The 18961-nt window shown below is 40.5% G+C and overlaps 1 protein-coding gene and 1 long non-coding RNA gene across 4 annotated transcripts in view; one reads left to right on the top strand and one right to left on the bottom strand.

Moving 5' to 3' along the window:
- Positions 1–652: 652 nt before the first annotated feature.
- Positions 653–17676, bottom strand: LOC145429465 (uncharacterized). The gene is made up of 3 exons (XR_013909704.1): positions 17418–17676; positions 4452–4524; positions 653–3155 (listed from the first exon to the last, which is right to left on the bottom strand). It is a non-coding gene; the product is annotated as an uncharacterized LOC145429465 (long non-coding RNA).
- Positions 3091–18961, top strand: part of fbxo41 (F-box protein 41) — an 80945-nt gene continuing 65074 nt past the window's right edge. For 2 of the 3 annotated variants that reach the window (XR_013909702.1, XM_026171179.2), the window contains exons 1-2: positions 3091–3201; positions 17338–18113. Coding sequence is in view for 1 of the 3 variants with exons in the window: in XM_026171179.2 (XP_026026964.1) it covers positions 17565–18113 (549 nt within the window). In the remaining 2 variants the exon portion in view is untranslated. Of the gene's footprint in view, positions 3202–3258; positions 3752–17337; positions 18114–18961 lie in introns of those variants that run through there. The other variant, XR_013909703.1, reaches the window with a different exon arrangement.

The raw sequence follows: 18961 nt of genomic DNA, 5'->3' as shown, positions 1-18961 counted from the left end.
ATATTTTCTTAAATGCCACAGCCTACCTGAGTATTGTTGCTGAGCGTGCCCATCCTGTGTACCTAACTTCAGATGGTTGCTTCCAGCAGCAAAACACACCAAAATGTCCCTAATACACTGGCCAGTGAGTGTCCACAAAGACAGTTTTAGCACTTCTGGTTGTTAATGTTATTGAGTGAGTCCTGTTCTGTAGGAGAACCAGTCAAAATCAAGATGGATGCTTGTGTCTTTGTATCAAATGTATATAAGCAACGCATGCAAAGTAAAAGAAAAGCTATAACGTGTGGATGACAAAGACAAATTCATGTTTGCAGACTGCTACTTCTAAACCATTAGTACAGAATACAGCCACAGGCTGTGAAGCATGGGACAAACATCAGCTGCTGAATAAATCCCTGGAATCTGATTTTTGCTTGTGTATTATTTTTTTTCTCTTTTCTGTCACCACAAAGAAGCCTACTGTATGATTAGCAGAAGAGTTATGACCCCCATTATAACACACACACAAACACGCTGCACTCAAAGGTCCAGAACATTCTTTAACTCTGTGTTATCAAAGAACCACCCATAAAAAATGTGATTTGTTTACCATGACTGCCTGTAGTGAACAGCAAGAAACCATCAGAGTTGGAGAAATGAGCACAAAAGAAAGTGAAATCTGCCAAGTTTAGTTCTGCGTGCTGCTGTCCACATGCAGCCCAACATGTATCTCAGCAAGATTAAAATAGCACAGCCAAAAAGATAAAAAATAAAAATAAAAACAAAAACCTAACAAGAAGCAGAGTGTTTTGTGAAAACCTTGACATAATTTTAAAGAAAATAAATCGAATCTTTATCATAAAAGTTATGATCAAAGCTAAAACAAAAGCCAGTGAATGGTGAACTGCATTAAGCAAGTCCCTCAGATCCTGAGACAGACTGTTTGTGACACAATCTTTTTGAGTTTTTGTGAAATCCTTGAGATGGTTGGGAAGACAGCTGCAGAGAAATGGTGGCAAATCCAAATGGATGAAATAATCATGATACAAAGATCTCAGTCTCCAGTTGTTATTCCTGTGATCTATACACTACTCTGTCCCAGTAACACAGTTTTATTAGCATTAATATGCTAAATGGGAACAATAGCCAGAAGTGACTGATTACCATGGCGGTGTGGGGCTCGTGCTGGCCAGTCACTAACCAAACTCAACACCACCTTGAGCCATAAACACACCAGCTATCCCATCATAAATTAACAACAATGGAGGACAAACACATCATAGCTGCAATAACTGTTACTACACTGTAAATTTAATGCATTCACTTAAACATGAACAGTCCCTAAATCTTTGAACTAGCTGCCCTTAGTCGTTACATCTATAAAGCATGTCTAAGAAATACTTGTGTGACTTTTTTAACCATTGTTCCAGTTATTCCAGTATCACCGGGCTGTAGCCCATCCAAAATCCTTGTGTTCCGTCTCTAAATCTCTCAAAGAAAATGTACCAAAATTATCCATTAGTCATATTATTTGAATTCACATTATCCTAATTGAATTGATAAATTGTATTTCTCACAGATTCTGTCTCTAGCTTGCATGAATCCTAATTCCTAACTTTAAACACATTGCCACTGATACATTTATCAGGTGGAGATACACATCTTGTCTGAAACTGTTACAAATGATGTGTTTTGCTCTAAAACTGTATAGATGATCTTTGAAACCAAGCATCTTCAATTTTTGATATCGCAGGTGAACTTAAACACGTATACTTTTATTCTATAAAAACTCAAAGAAATTAGCTGTTATTAATTTACTGGCACTTTTTGGGACCTGTGTTGACATCTGGGTGATGCAGAATTGTGTAAAAAAAGAGAACAAAACAATAAAACAACCAGTCACGGCAGATGGCTGCCTCTTCAAATGTTGGAGGTTTTTTCAGTTAAAAGGGTGTTTTTCCTTCCCACTGTCGCCAAATTCTTGCTCATAGAGCAATATAAGAAGCGCTATATAAATGTATTGAGTTGAACTGAATTGAGAAGCAGTTATCAAAACAGCTGATAATTAATTGTTATGTGGACTGACTAATGATTGGCAACAAACAAAATACTGTTAGATTTATCATTAGTCAACCCTATCAGAAAGGACTTGGCGACAGTGGGAAGGAAAAACTACCTTCAAACTTCTTATAGAACCAGACTCAGAGAGGAGCGGTGATCTGCCAAGTACAGTTGGGGTTGAAGGGAGAGAGGCAGACGTGCTGTAGAAAAGAGCCAAAGATGGATAATAACTAATTAGTAAATGCTGAGTGGTGTATAAACACACAGAGTGAAAAAGGTGAGTGAAGAACCTCAATGCATCATGGGAAGCCTCTAGCAGACTAGACCTATTCCAGCCTGATTAAGGAGGATTTAGGGTCACCTGATCCAGCCCTACCAGTATGCTTGATCAGAAATAAATGTTTTAAGCCTAGTCTTAAAAGTAGAGAGGGTGTCTATCATCTGAATCCAAACTAGGAGCTGGTTTCTGAAAACCTGTAAAATGTCTCCCATTTTACTTTTAAGTATCCTAGGAACTACAAGTAAGCGAAGTGCTCCACTGGGGTGATGCGGTACTATGAGGTCTTTAACATAAGAGGGAGCCTGATTATTCAAGACCTCGTATGTGAGGAGAATAATTTTAAATCTGATTCTGGATTTCACAGGAAGCCAATGAAGAGAAACCAGTATGGGAGAAATATATCTCAGCATATGTTGAATTAAAAGACCCTTTCCGTCTTCTTCTGACCAAAGACACGTGAACATGCTGCCTGGATGACAGAGATGTTACCTCACCCATGTTTACTTGATGTTAATTAATAGGCAAACAGGCAGCTGGTAGGACAAAACTGTCTTTTCAGTTTGTGATGGTGAGCTGCTGAGCTGGATGAATATGATGTCTAATCAATTTCCACCTCCACAGCCTGAGTTGGTACAATATCTTCTCTCTATCCTGAGGACAGAAGGGCTTTTTTTTTTCTTAATGATTCACATTTTTGCATCTGCTCCTCTCCCCCCTCTCTCTTTCTCCTTCTCTCCTCCCTCTTCCTCTCCTCCCTGCTCGTCCTCTGCAGGCCTGCTGCTGCTCTCTGCTGCAGAGACGGGCTGCGTGACGTCACTGAAGGCTGGAGCGGTCCCTTGATTGGAGCAGGAGGGGGAGAAAAATGGGGAGAAGATTAGGAGGTGAGTGAGACCGCACGTTTCTTTTGCTTTTTCCAACATCCCTCTGTCTTCCGATCACGTTTGTGTCAGCGTGTGTGTGTGTGCATGCTTTGTCGCTTCACTGCTGCCGCTCCGCTCTTCCCGTGCAACGAATTTTATGCAACGTCGGGAGTCCGGGTCCAGCAAGGAGCCAGTGCTGCCGTGAAAACACAGGAGAAAATCGGGTACACGCCAGGTTGTCCCCTCCCCGTTGTGCACGGCTGCTGTCACGAGCATCGGTGTGAATTAAGCTGGACTCCGGGCCTAGGCTTGTGTGTATATGTGTGCGCGCTTGCAGAGGCGTTCGTGGCTGTGAGATAACATTTGGTGGTGCCGCTCGTCCACACCCACTTGATCGGCTGCTTGTGGTTGATCTATGTGCGGTGCAAAATGTGAGGATCAAAGATCGTCAGCGCCGGATGATCCAGTGGTTGCTGTCACGTCGCTGGCGGCTGTCAGGCGACAGCTACATGCAGCTTTTCAGGGATCGCTCTGAGACTTTGGCCGGCCTTGGCCTGTAGGAACTGGACAGGTTGTATGTAGAAATATTAGGATGCTGTCTGTTATAAGTTGTATGTGTTTGCTTATTGAATGTGCTCACACAGCTTGAGCATAAATCTGCATGTTTCCCCCCCTTATAGCCTATACAGTGTTCACTGCACAGATTTGTGCTGTTCCTCTGAGCACACTTGGATTCAAGAGGAAAGTGTCAAAGGAAGTCATGACTCTATATGCATGGTCTAATAATAATAATATACCCGAAGGACTCCTCAAACTCCCCTGATGTACCCTCAGCTCTTAAGGCAGCATGCTGCTAGAGTTTGGGAAACTGTCATATGACTACAGAGCTGGAGAAATCTCAGAGTCAGTGGGCCTTAGCCTTTATGTTGCTGCTGTGTTTGTAGAAATCTGATGTGACAAAAGTTGGGGCAGTCATGCTGAAAAAAGAGGGATGGCTGCAAGATTAGAGCTGAGTTTGTACAGGGTGGAAGTAGATTGAACTCTTTTGCAAACAGAGCTGTCAGGGCCTGTGAGTGCTCATTATATTTAAGGAAGAGCTGTGTCCTTTATCTGCAATGCAGTTATATACAACATGCTTGTGCAGACAGTATGTCAGTTTATAGCATAGCCGGTTATCAGTTTCCATTCGTCATGCAAATGTCAGTGCAAACAGATGGTTTCCTGACTGATCACATGTGAGGCAAGTATTTATACAGATGCACAATACTTACTGTCTGTACTGCTATCTATCTGGTAGGATCCTTTGATGCAGGTCTTGCCATGGTGACACCTCCAGGCACTCCTCTGGAAAATATTTTTTTGAAGGATTATCTAAACTTAAATTATCTTAACTTAAATCTCATTGATTATTTGGACATTAAAAGTGTACATGTCCAGGTAAAACCTGCTTAAAAATGTTCATTGACTTTGCCCCAAGTTTCATCAAAGTTTTTAAAAAGGTCCCCGAACTACTACAGAAGTTACACTTCTGCCACCGTCTTTGCTGTTTTCCCAAAGATTTTAATCTGCATCCTTTCAGTATGCAGTTCTCAAACTGAGGGGTGGGGTCCCACTGGTGGGACAGAGTCACTATGAGCAACAAACTGAAAAATGTGACGTAAAGCTGAATGAAGTAGCTTCTTGTAAGGGAAATAAACAAGTGTTTGCTGGGGCTGTCTTGGTGACATCTGCTTTAGTCAAACTGAGATGTTTTAATAATGAGAAAGAACAAATTTAGTTAAATAGGTGTTTTGGTGCTAAAGACATAAACAAAGTAAGATTTTGGCATTTCTGCTAGTTTTTTGGAGTAGCAGCCATCAGCTTTATTTTTGGTGCTGGAGCTCATTATGTTCTCCTGGCTGTGTTTTGTTATGTACTTTATTTCTAGAATTTAACGTAGATTATTTAGTTATTTTTATTTATTTCTGCAGATGTACAGCCTGCCAACTGTTTTCTGTATGACATTATCAGTCTTTCACATCATTGTGGGGGATTTTTGGCCTGCTCTTCCTTACAGTGTTGCTTCAGTTCGACTCTTTTAAGATCTTGCCAGGGCTTTTCAATTGTCTTGAGGTCTGGACATTAACCGGGTCATTGCAACATTTAAATTCTTTTCTTTTTCAGCCAGTCTGTCGTAGATGTGCTGCTGTGCTTGGGATCATTGTCCGGTTGCGTGACCCAGATTGGGCCAAACTTTAGCTGTTGGGCAGATAGCCTTACATTTGACTCAAGAATACTTTGGTATACAGAGGAGTTCATGGTCGACTCAATGACTGCAAAGTGTCCAGGTCCTATGGTTGCAAAGCAAGACCAAATCATCACCCGTCCAACATGGTGCCAGCAGTGCTGATATGCTCTGTTTTTGTTAAATGCACCGCCTAAGCAGTGCTGCAAGACACTTAGAGAGAATAGGCTTTCCCCTGGTAAGCTACCAAACAAGCCATATTTGTTCAGTCTTTCTCTAATTGTGCTATCATGAACTTTAACATTTGACATTCTGATTCCTGTTAGAGTCTAAGATGTAGCTCTTGGGTTTCTTGCAGTTTCTCTGAGCACTCATGGTCTGACCTTTGGGTGAATTTCCTGGGATTTCCATTCCTGGGAAGATTGGCCTTTTGTTAACACACACACACCTGTATGCTCCAGACCAGCAAACTGCCAAAACATCTACTTTCATAGAGGTGGTCATACAAGTGCATTTGATTAATTCCTATTGAAGCAGTTTTTCACAGGACCATATATCCTGCTACGCATGCTACAGACAGCACTGAGAGTGTTGTAAACACTGGAGTTGAAGTTGCATTGCTGGACAAAGTACTTGTCTGGCCATCAAGTACAGATCGAATATCAGACTCATGGCTCTGTCCCAGAGCATTTAAGCATTTCTGATGGCTTGTGACTATCAACGACTGTATTGACCCTAATGTAGAAATGATTCTTGTGCCATATTTACTTATCTTCATTTATTGTTTTAAGGTTTTTAAACTTAAAACATCAATAAGTGATATCTAAAAATGTTATGAACACTATTTAAATATTTAACCCTCACTTCTTCACCTGCAACTTGCATGTTATGCCACCACAAGCCCAGGATTAATGAGTATAAGAGGACTTCAGAGACAGTCAAAATGCAGCCACAAATCACAGAGGCCATTTTCTGCATCATTTCCTCCTCACGTCCTCTATAGGAGCTTCATCCCCATTATTGTTTAGGCAGGCATGGAGGGGCTTAATGTGCAAACATACAGTAAGAAGCTTGCTGTAGTCTTTAGAGAAGATGCGCAGTGGAGAGAAAGCAGGAATCTAACACCCCTGAGTGGAGGTGACAGATGTGTTATCTGCATAGGCAGCTGTTTAAATGAACTAATTGCTGAAAAAAAGCGTATGACGTATAAATTGATCTTATTAACTGTTAAGAAATTTGCAGAAAAAATTCGTTTTTGTATATTCCCTCATTAGCATACCCACATTATTGTAAAAACCCTCTATTTTCCGGGGAAACGAACAAGCAGAATACAAATGCGCCTACATTGTCAGTATTGAATTTGTACAGTGCACAGATTTGCCTACATAATGAGCATGGACTTGTGGCGTTAGGGTGCCTAACAACATCCTCTTGGCATGCTTGTATGTACATGTATACTTGAATGTAATTGCTTCAGTGAACAGCTGTCTGGATCAATAGCAGACAGCGGCGAGCCAGAGGATGAGTCTGTCCATAAGCTCAGATCGGCGAGAGGCTGTCGCAGCCTTGTCCTGTCCCGAGCTCGATGCTCATCAGAGTAAAGTGGGCAACTGCCCAAATGCCAGAAGAAAAGTTCTGATTAATACATCCAATCCTTCAGTTGTAAAAAGGACTGATGTGTCAAAATCTTAATACTGAACACATCTGTTAAGCTTTATTACATTTCCTTACCACTTTTTTTGTGTGCACTGTAGTAAACGCACAAGGAACTTCAAGCAAAGTGGTATTATTCCATCACAGGAGTACTACTATAAATGACTTTCCTTTATTAATGCAATCTGATGCGTAGTTTCTTTACCAGTCATCAGAAATACAGAAATATTTATTCACAAAATCACATAAAAATTATTTGGTTTTGTGTGAACTACAGCGTTTTATAGTTAAGTGGTTATTTGTTTTTAGTTTTTTGGTAATTGAAAATCAGGAATGTTTTGAATATTTACATTTGAGGAGATGCTGACAGAGCCTTTTTGGCATTATTGCTTAAAAACTGATCAGTTTTCTAAGTTTGCACAGATCTTTAGAGGAGTGTGTGTGTGTGTGTGTGTGTGTGTGTGTGTGTGTGTGTGTGTGTGTGTGTGTGTGTATATGTGTGTGTATATATGTATGTGTGTGTGTGTGTATATATATATATGTATGTATGTATGTATGTATGTATGTATGTATGTATGTATGTATGTATGTATGTATAGCCGAAAGGGATTCTGAGTAATACTGTGACATGAGATGAAATGCTTCAGACGAGTGGCCCATTGTGTAATAACTGAAGTGTACCAAGTCTTTTTCGACATAAGCGATTAGGCTTGTCCTTTGTTGTCAGGTAATAGGCCCACGGCTATGAGGTTGTCCTGTCAGGGGAGTGCCATGGCTTACTCAGGGCTAACATACTTTGATGTAGTCATGTAACCCAAAAGGCTTTAGGAGCTTTCACTAAACCTCTCATTAAGTTTATAAAGGAGCCTATAGTGTACTGTAATGTGTCAAAACTCTGAAGGATCCTCATCTGTGTCCCCTTTAATTATTCTTGATACAACTGGAAGCCACGCAGAGCACTGGGGCGGGGTGATGTGAAACATTTTGTCGCACTTTGTTTATTTTGCTCTGCGTTTTTATCATGGTATTAACTGTAGTTGGAGGAGCACATTTTCCAAAGGAGAAATACCAGCAGGGATAACGGCTCCATTGTTAAAGCGTGGGTCGAGGAGGATGATCGTGTCGCACCTCTCCGAGAGGCTTGCACAAGTTTGAGCTCAGCGCTACAGCATCTCCAAGCGATGCTTTGCAGAGGACTGGCATGAAGGCTGTGATACACCTTGAGTCATTCTCCTCCTCACACCTCCGAGCAAAACAAATCTTTGTCGGCGAGCACGAGCACGCAGAAATAAATCTGAAGTGACTGCGTGATAGAACCCCAGTGACAGCCTGTGAAACAAAGACTGCGAGACTGAGGGGGTATTTCGCTTGTGACTGGTCGCTTTTATTATTTATAAATGAATTCAGACCATCATTTGGCGTTTATCCTTTAGAGCTGAACCTTTAATAGGCATATCATTAATGCAGCCTGAGGGCCAGCTCATGATTTATGCACACGGTGCAGAGATTGAGCTTTCTGTTGCAGTCGCTGCAGCGGTGTTCATTGTCCTCAAGCAGGAGTTTGAAACTCCAGCTACGCTAAACACAGTTCAGTCAGAGACTCTTAAAATCACTTACAAGGACCATAATGAGCATTAATAGTATCCTCAGTAATAAACACATAAACGGGTGTTTAAACCTGAGCTTGATCAACAATAACAAAAATATAGCACATAAACAGGATGTTGTGGCTTTGGATAGAGCAGAGTGAGAAGTGTGTACACCTGCTTAGAAACGATTTGCTGATGTGAATAAGGCAATTATTGTGAGGCCTGAATGCAGCAGCTGATGCCAATCAGTTTCTTTGTTTCTCAGGTCTCGTCAGTGGCAGAGATGGTTGAGCCAATCTTGACTATTTTCAGCAATTATCTCCTCCTGTTCAATTACTGTTAGATTTTGAAAAATAGCATTAACATTTGTTATCTCTCTAAATAAATGCATGCATGTCTGCTCTTTATCTTTTCAGCAGCATTGAGGTTCTAGACATTTGACACGACAGCTACCGATTGCCTGCATGTGAGGCATTTAGGGAACCCTGGTAAATTGTAGTGATTACACTCGCCACCAAAAAATACATTTTGAGCAAGGGGGAAATGCTGCAGAGAAATTTGGGTGTAGCTCCAAAAAGTTAGAGTTCACCTAACACTACTTAGGTCAACCTGGTTATCTTGTAGAAGGCTAATTCATTGCTAGTTTATATTTTATTATTTAGCAACTTCTTTTGTTAGCTTTACCTTTCAGGCTCACTTCATCTGTTTTATATTAATTACTAATCCTTCAAGTTGTTGTGTCCTTAAAGATCTGTCATTTCAAAGAAGTACTTACATGTCTCTTAGTGCTCACAGCAACTGTTTGGCTGTATGGTTGTGCATTTGGTACCACTGTCATCTCACAGCAAGAAAATCCTGGGTTTGAATCCATCAGCTAGCCTGCGTGGGTTCCCTCCGGCTTCCTCACGCAGTCCAGCAACTAGTGTGTTAGGGTAATTAGTGGTTCCAATTGGCTGTTGGTTTAAACAAATCCCTCTGTGTTAGCCTTTCAAAAGATGGGCCCAGAGTATGCCCACCTCTCGTCCCATGACAACTGGGATCACATCCAGTCCAACCACAGCCCTGAATTGCGTAACTACAAGGATGTGAACATTGAAATTGTAGCTACAGAAAATAATCCAGGTTGCGCTTCCCTAAACATAAAAATAAGTGGTTACAATAATTATCGCTTATCATAATCATCATCATTATAAAAATTTGCTTATGTAATGATATGTTAATTAGCCACATGGAACCCACTTAAAGCATGATAGATAGTTAAAAGAAGATCATTCAAGTAAAGGATAATATGAAAACACATTGGAATAAGTATGGACAACATAGCCTCAAAATTATATCTCGATATTTCAAGAAAACCTGCAATAATGATACCTGAGATGTTATCTTCTCCTTTTTAGCCTGGTTATACTTGATGATGTATTCTTTGCCTCAAGTGGTGAAACAGGTTTGTTGTTTCCACCTTTAACAGCAAGTTTTCTTGCATATATAAGTACTTTGTCTTGTTGGAGGTTGTTAAAGCAGCTCTATTCTTAGATACTAAATTGTCACACAAGGCTGACACGTGGCTCTTGCAGCTCTCTCAGACATGCCCGAGCTTGTGTGCACTATAGGATGTAAACACCTGGTGTTGCTATAGCAATAATATCACGATATGACATTTTTATGTCACGTAAAAATTTATACTGAAAATGTGTTTAAAACTAAAAATAATTGTTTTATTTATTAGGAAAATAACAGTTGAATTCATGGTTTTATATCCAAATTTGAGCACAGTGGTCAGAAATGAATCAAGGATAACATTCAGCCACTAATGCATTTTATTTTGTATTCAGGAATTTAATTAAATAAATTTAATTTGACATTTTTATCAAAAAAATGATGTTCTGCTTTAATATTTTTTTCTTTTCGTGTAAAATATGAATTTGAAAATTCATGGATAACAAAATAATATTCAAAATATCCCGTTTTGATCAAAGAACTTGAATATACCGGCTGGTTAAGCATTACAGGAACATAAGAAATGACTGACAAAGCTCAAAACTGACACCTCCCGGTTGCTTTTCTCTCTAGTCTGCAGATTAGTTCAGTATTAAAACCTGTTATCGCCTCTTCTGCTGAGAAACACTTTCACTCCCTCTATCTGCCCTGTTCTCACTCACCCTCACACCTCTGTGTGTCCTGATAGATTTCTTATTCTTTATTATTACTTTTCTATATCTTTATATCTATCTCTATCTTCTCTTTGAATTGGACTCTTTTCACCTTTGACATCTTGCTTGATGTGCAGAATCCCCGTGGGAGGGTAGACCACGTTTCACTTTTAAACAAACCCTGACTTCAGATTACCACCCCAATGCAAACAGCAATGAATAAAGAGTTATTTATGCCTAATACCATAACTTTCAGTCTTTGACCTTGTTGTACAGGACCACAAAATGAAGTCCTCCCTCTTACACTCAAATAGGTCATAGGTTTATAGATTGTTGACTGGACTTATTTTGCGTCTTGTTTGACTGTCTGAAAGCTTCTGTGGGTTTAACAATGAGATTGTTACTGTTTCCCAGCAAAAAGCCCTTTAAAAAGTAGCTTTTCATTAAATCTCTTCATTTGAATTACTCAATAAAGAAATGCAAAACTGCCAGTAAAGGGTATATTTGTGGTCCCATCGCACCAGTGTTGGTTGTAACTTGAATTGATTTTTTTACTGATATTTGTACATTATTATGTACTGTAAATATGGAATAACTGTGAGTTCTAATTAGAACTTATTATATTTGACTAAGTAAACTGTAAATACAATGCCTGGCCAAAAGAAAAGTCACCAACTCAAAGAATTTAATTTATAAAAATTGAGCGACTCTCTCAAATGTTGTGACGCTGCATAAGCTTGTGGAAATGATGCCTCGCTAAATTAAAATTGGCTTAGTTCTGCCAGAGGTTTCTCCTGTAAAAAAAAAAAAAAGTTTTTCCTTCCCACTGTCACCAAGTGATTGATCATTGTCTGACTTTTGGGGTTTTCTCTCTGTTTATTGTAGTCTCAAGGCCTTACAGTATAAAGTGCCTTGAAGTGACTGTTGAATCGAAATATATATTTATAATATAAATGGTAAATGGACTGGACTTGGTATAGTGCCATTCTACTCAAGGTATGTAGCATTTCTGAATGCACAATCTGTCAAACCTTGAAGCAGATGGGACACAGCAGCAGGCCACCGCACTGTGCCTGAGCTATCAGTGACCATAACTATCAATAACTAATGAAGCGGCCGGTAATATAGTTGTGAAAACTAACCCTTCTGGAAGTACATTTAGGCTTGGAGCCTTTGCTTTTAACTCAACTGTTTAATGAACTGTCTAAATGCACAATAATAAGATGAATTTAACCACATTTACATATCGGCAGGTTTTTTAAAAAAAATTTCTACATTATTAACTTTTATTAGGAATTAATTGCTGTTTAGGATGTGTGATCTGTCTGTGTCTCTCTACCCTTTGTGAGGGTAAAACCAAAGATTTTGTGAAAGTATGACTGTAAATATGATTGTTGTAAATACCGTACACAAGCTTACTGTGCTGCTTGATGCTGAGTAATGCACTCTCTGCGTGGCTTCTCTGTGGGATCATTATTATGGAGCCATTCTGAATATGCTCGAATCCCAAAATAGTACTGAAATACAATTGTAGCTTTGAGGTTTTTGCAGATGTGATCAGTGCAGTTACGAGAACGTAAGCTATCATAAAGCGTTCCCTAACATTTCTAGTGCTTCTACTTTTAAAGGACAGCTTGTAAAGCTGATCTGTGTTTGGCCACACAGCCTTTCAGTTGGCAGTTAAAGGTTGCAAAATGTTTGAGGCAGATGGGATAGCTGATCTGATGGGACCGATGGCTTTTTGTTGTTACTGATGGTCACTGAAGTGGAGCTGATGAGTTAAAATCTGAACTGCTACCACCTACTTTAAAGCAAACAAATACATTTTTATATCTTTACTCTGTTTGATGTCATAAGGCGACTGTGTTTCTTCAATGATGTCCATTTATTGAGGCCTGAATATGCTTTCTGTGCATATGAAGTAAAGTAAATCATACATTATCTTCCCAATAGTTTCTATTTTGTATTTCTAATGTCTGCTATTCAGTACTCCACAATAAAGAAAATTAAATGCATTTCTTTTCAATGTTTCAGCTGAGCTCCACTGACAGGATGTGACATGTGGCTAAAAGCAGCTTCGCTTCCTTCCTTTTCCTGCCTGTTTAAATACCTCACTGAGTAATTTTAAGCAGATGGGAATGCCTGCTCACTGCAGTGCAGTGACTGTGTCTGTGAAATCCTCCTCCTTTAATAAATGGGGACGCGTTGCCAGTACACTCCCTGATCCAGCCTTACCAGACGTCTAATAACAGTCTGTGCGACTTCTGGGGATTTCCAGTGTATGAGCCCACTGTGAAGAATGGTCTGCATCTGGGATTTGTGATTGTGCTTCCAGTGCCTGCTGCTTCACTCATTAATAGCTGTTGTAGAAGTTTCTGAGAGATAGGAGATCTCTGAGAGTTGGTTCCAGTTCAAGTGCCAGTGTTGGTTTTTACTCTCACTACTTGGCAAGGTTTAGGAAAAGATTGTGGTTTGGGTTAAAATGTGCCTCTTGATGCATAACGACTGTGTTATGGCACCAGTCCCAGAGGACACATTGTCAAATCTGTGAGACCCCACTGCCTTTGACAGACTGGAAGTACGTGACTCCTGGGAATGAGAACAGGCTGGTTTGGTGGGAACTACCTGGTAAAACAATCCCTGCTTCAAGCATGAGCTTTCTATGGCTTTGAAACACTACTCTACAGTCATTGTAAAATGGTTCTTGCCTTATAGTAGAAAGTAGCTTGTGCTATGTTGAAAATGCAGATAATACACTACCCAGTATTTAAACTGATACCATTAAGAAATTCCACATGTAATGATGCTAGTTTGATTTTCTTGTCAATAGGGAAACATTTCCTAAAAAATACCCTTGGGTGTGATTTATGGAGATTCCTCAGGATCGTTACTAAAAGTACACACATGAGTACACACTAAAGCCAAAAACACCAACACACAATAGACAATATAATATTTATAAATCGCAGTCTGCCTGGAAATGTTCACCTTTGGATGAGCACAACTCCTAATAAAGATATGCTCTGTAATGATTGGGATGGGAACTATGACTGGTTTATTTCTAGACTGCAAATTTACAGATTGGTAATGATTTGGAAAGTGTGACCGAAAAATGCATCGCCTACCGCCGTGTCTCCAGTGGGCTTTGTGTGGCTGAGGGGAGTGGCGTTCAGTGCAGCAGCAAATGGGATGCAGCAGTCTGATACAGATCCTTTTAAACAGTCTTAAATTGAAAAAGCTGGGAATAATTCTTTTATATGTAAGGAAGCATCAGGCTTAGGCTTCAGTCACAGGGGTCTAGAGACCCTGGTTATCTCTGGTTGCTAGGAAAAAATGTATTTCTGACTGGTTGACGAGTGGCTACTGGCAGTTGTAAATTGATCACAGAGAGGGATCAAAAAAACCTTTTGATTGCTTTGCTTGCTCGTAGGTTGTTGTGTTTGCCTGTGATTTGCATGGAAGACGCCAGCTTGTCTGCAAATGCTCACTGACTAACCATATAGCGATTGTAAAACTTAGCAAAATAAGAAGTGATTGCTGTCAAAGTAAAGGGTGTGCCATACTGGTGAAACTGACATGTTTTAAAACAGGGGTGGGCAACTCCAGGCCTCAAGGGCCAGTGTCCTGCAGGCTTTAGATATCACCCTGAGCCAACACACCTGAATCAATTAGTTCATTACCAGGTCTCTTGAGAACTTCAAGACATGTTGAGGAGGTAATTTAGCAATTTGAATCAGCTGTGTTGGATCAAGGATACGTCTAAAACCTGCAGGAAACTGGCCCTCGAGGCCTGGAGTTCCCTCGCCCATGTTTTAAAAGGTGCACCTTTGACTTTGATTGCAAACGGTCTGTTTCTGGTTTTCTGTCGCACTTTTTCAAGTTGCTGATTTCTGTGCATATTTGTGGGTGATTGTGGCAGTCTGCAGTCGTGAGGAGGTTTTTAGTACAACACTGCATACCTCTTTGTGAGGAGTTTCACCTAGCAACAGAAAGCAGCAAATCAAAGAGTGGAAGTTGACCGGTGGTTACCAGGGGATCCCTGGCCTGACTTTAGCAACTGCAGTGACTGTTGGCAACCTTCAGCAGCTACTCACCAACTGCTCAGGGAATATTAATTTTTTCCTAGCAACTGGTGGTTGCTAGGCTCTATGTGACTGAAGTCTTAAGCACTGTTTTTTTAAACAAGTTTTATAAAATAAAATGTAGCAAACAAATACATCCAAGAACATGTTTACTGAATTTCTTATTAAGACAATGAATCACAGCAGGACTTGACTCTAAATGAGACCTTGCTACAGATATTATTTAGTAGCTGTGTAGGCTCAGAGTGAAGAACTCAGTATTGTTTGTCAGTGCACTTGTGTCTAAGACTTGAGCAGAACACTGAGCTTTACAGTAATTAGAGAAGCTGATTCAGGGAAACCAGAAAAGGATGGTGTGCTGAATTTTTATTTCATCAGGGGCTTCAAGTTCTGGGTAATTGAATAAAAAAAACAAACTAATTCACTGTTCTTGCAGTGACCCACACAGCTCTGCATCTGAATAGCAAATGGGAAAAAGTAATCAAAAAATAATTTTGAATATCTTAAGTTAACTTCAGTTTCTGAATGCAACTGTGTTTGTTTTTTGTTTTGTTTTTTTTTGTTTTTTTTTACCCAGAAATGCATCCAAGGAAAAGTTTTGCTATGCATTTACATGTTCTCTTCTTGTCTTCATTATCTATGAGGGCCGTTACTCTGAAAACAGATATCAGGGTTTTTTTCTTTACTACTGTGGGTTACCAGATCCCTTTGTAAAGGATTTAGCCTTATCCAGTCTGACCTCTTAGACTAAGACTGGAAAATGACCTTGGCACTAATAAGCACTCTCACTAATGGATCCATTTCCATTTCCCCACCATTCCCCGAGTACAAGTGCAAGAGCTTGCTTTTTAATCCTTGGTGAAGTAAAGGTTTCAGGTTTCTTGACGGCTAAACTCATGGATTATGAGTCCAGCTGAGAGAGACAGGCTTTGATTTCTTCAGTGATCAGACAGCTGGAGTAGTAAATATTGAGAGGCCTGTGGTGAGGACATTAGGAAAACTGTTCTCTAATATTGTAATAAAGATTAGCTAAATGTAACAATAACCAGGATTTTCAACCCCAATTCCAGAGAAGTTGGGTAAAATATAAATAAAAACAGAATGTAATGTTTTGCAGATCTCATAACCCCATATTTTATTCACATTAGGACATTAAAATCTAGCTGCTCAACAGTCCTGGGTCTTCTTTGTGGTATTTTCTTTAAATTTTAAGATTCTCCAAATGTTTTCTGCTTTCAGTGAAAGATCTGGACTGCAGGCAGGCCATTTCAGCACCCGGGTTCTTCTATTATAAAGTCATGCTGTTGTAATAGATGCAGTATGTAGTTTAACATCTTCTCTCTAAAATATACAAGGCCTTCCCTGAAAGTGATGTTGTCTGGATGGGAGTGTATGTTGCTGTAAAACCTGTGTATACCTTAAAGCACTGATGGCACCTTTCCAGATGTTTAGGCTGCCAATTTCATAAACACCGATGCTCCTCATATCTCCAGAGATGCTTTTGAACTGAGCACTGTTAACTAGATGATCTCTGTCTTCTTTGGTCTGGAGGACATAGCATCCATGTTTTCCAAAAAAGAATTTGAGGTTTTGAATTGTCTGACCACAGAAAACGTTTCCACTTTGCCTGCTTTAAACGCAGAAGATAAATCATGTTCACACATAGCTTCTTCTTTGATTTTGCCTGCGTTTGTGAGTGGCACAGTGAACTGTGTTCACAGATGGTGGCTTCTGGAAGTCTTGCTCATCCCATGCAATGATTTCCATGACAGAATCATGCGTATTGTTAATGCAGTGCCACGTGAGGGCCCAAAGATCACAGACATCCAATATTTGATTTTCAAGCCTGCTTTGTGCACAGAGATTTCTCCAGATTCTCTCAGTCTGTTGTTTGTATTACGTACTGTAGATGATGAGATATTAAAATTCTTCTTCATATAGACATAGTATTTTATATCTCAGCCCACTTCTGCTGCTGAGAAAAGATGCTCTGTCATGTTACTGACCTGTTGCCAGTTAACCTAATTACTTGCAAAATTTTCCTCCAGCTGTTTCTTTTTAGCGTCACCTACTTTTGTTACCCCATCCCTGTCTTCCTAGAGATGTGTTGCTATCATCAAATTCAAAATGAGCCAGTATTTTTCATGTCTCAGATTAAACAACTGATTTGTGTTCATTTCTCTATTGTAAATAAAATGTTGTTGTTTTTTTTTGTCAAATGGGAGTTTTATGTGGCCCTGTCGCAGGGAAAAGCCGTGTAGTGTTGCTGGAAAAGGCACGTTGTTTTTCTTCCCTTGTATATTTTGGCAGGTGGTTTAGCTTTAGCTTTGTCCTCTGCTTCTTGGCATCTATTTAGTTGACTTGATTTTTGCCTTTGAGTGACTTTATCTCAGTATATGTTAGAATTATACTTGTATGAAACCAACAATCTTTAACTTGTATTTTCGTCCTCTCTTTAGGACCTTAGGAAAGGCAACCATGGCAGATGAAATGAGACGACCAGCTGAATGTTGCCACCCAGTGCGGTCATGTGACTGACCTGGCTCTTCTCTCCTGCTGATGTCCAGTAGTTGCCCTGTTCTCACCATGAGAGGATCTGTCAGGTGCTCGAGCTCAGTGCCCTCAGACTGGCGCTACCGTTGTGCTGCGTGAGCGCCCCCCCCTCCTCCGGCAGTTACTGCACGGAATGGCATCTTTGGACCTGCCATACCGCTGTCCTCGCTGCGGGGAGCACAAGCGCTTCCGAAGCCTGTCGTCGTTGCGTGCCCACCTGGAGTACAACCACACGTACGAGACCCTTTACGTCCTCTCCAAATCCAACAGTGTATGTGACGCTGCTGCTCTGCTGCCCCTAGTGGCTGAGGGAGCTCTGCTCGCACCCGCCAATAACAACGACCCCTTTGAGCCACTTCGGCCTTCAGCTTTAAAGGAGCGGCGCTTTCCTTGCCGTGAGCTTCCTTGTGCAGACGACCTGAGTTTGACCCCAGCCAACTCCAACACTGCAGCCCGGTATATTCCCAATGTGGAGTTTCCCCTGGGGGAGATTTTTATGAAAAAAGCCATGACATCCACAGATCCGGGTCCCCATGGAAACCCCAGCACAGCTGTAGCGGTGGCAGCTAATGTAGCAGCCAGTGCAGTCGAAGCAGCGTATGAGGAAGGCCTGGCCAGGCTGAAGGCGCGGGCGTTTGAACGGCTGGAGCTGGATGAGAGGCTGGAGAAGCTGTCTGAAGAGGTAAATACACTAAGCTAACAGAGTCAGAATAAACTTTATCAGGAAATTGTGTCCATAAACAGTCCTGTGCAACAACTCACCTCTCATTTCTCTATATTTTGCTTCCAAGGAGCCAGACTTTCTTGGAATTTTTTAAGTGGTCCTTGGACATTAGCTGTTTTTTCACTAATTTTCTAATAGTCTACTTCTTCACATTTCCTTCTTTCTTCATGATTCCTCTTACCTTGATGAGCTTGAGCATCCCCACAGCATTATACTCCCACCACCGTGCTTCACTGAGGGGACAGTGTTCTTCGGGTTGCACGCCTCTCCCTTCTTTCTCCAAACATAAGCAGCATCTCCCCGGCCAAAGAGCTTTAGTTTCTTTTCTTCTGACCAGAGGATGCACTTCCAATATGCATAAGTAGTATGTAATTAGTATATTTCTGTCTGGCTTGAAAGTGTCTCTTCTGCAGAAGTGAAGTTTTTCTTGGTCTGCAACCTCACAGTCCATTCCTGTGCAGGGTTCTAGTGATTGCCTTCTTTGAGACTATAATTCCTGACTTGGCTAAGTCATTCACTAGTGTTATGGAAGTTGATCTGGGGTCTTTAGACACTGTATTTTTTTTTTAACCAGTCTTCAAACTCTTTCACTTTCTACCTCTGCAATGCTTGTTCTGTACTGTGTAACTCTTGATAATTCTCACTCCAATTATTGACATTTTGGTACACTGCGATAACTTTGTATATCCATCTCTTGCAACAAGTTTTTTTCTCCAGTGTAAACGGACTTCTTTTGTTTTTGGCATGCTTTTTCATGATTTCGTTCTCTGATCTGATTTTCTAAAGAAAACTAGTATGCTTAGAAA

The sequence above is a fragment of the Astatotilapia calliptera genome, chromosome 6 (genome assembly GCF_964374335.1).
Source record: "Astatotilapia calliptera chromosome 6, fAstCal68.1, whole genome shotgun sequence".
Classification (NCBI taxonomy): domain Eukaryota; kingdom Metazoa; phylum Chordata; class Actinopteri; order Cichliformes; family Cichlidae; genus Astatotilapia; species Astatotilapia calliptera.
The sequence above is the reverse complement of the archived record's forward strand: the minus strand, read 5'-3'. Positions and strand labels throughout refer to the sequence as shown.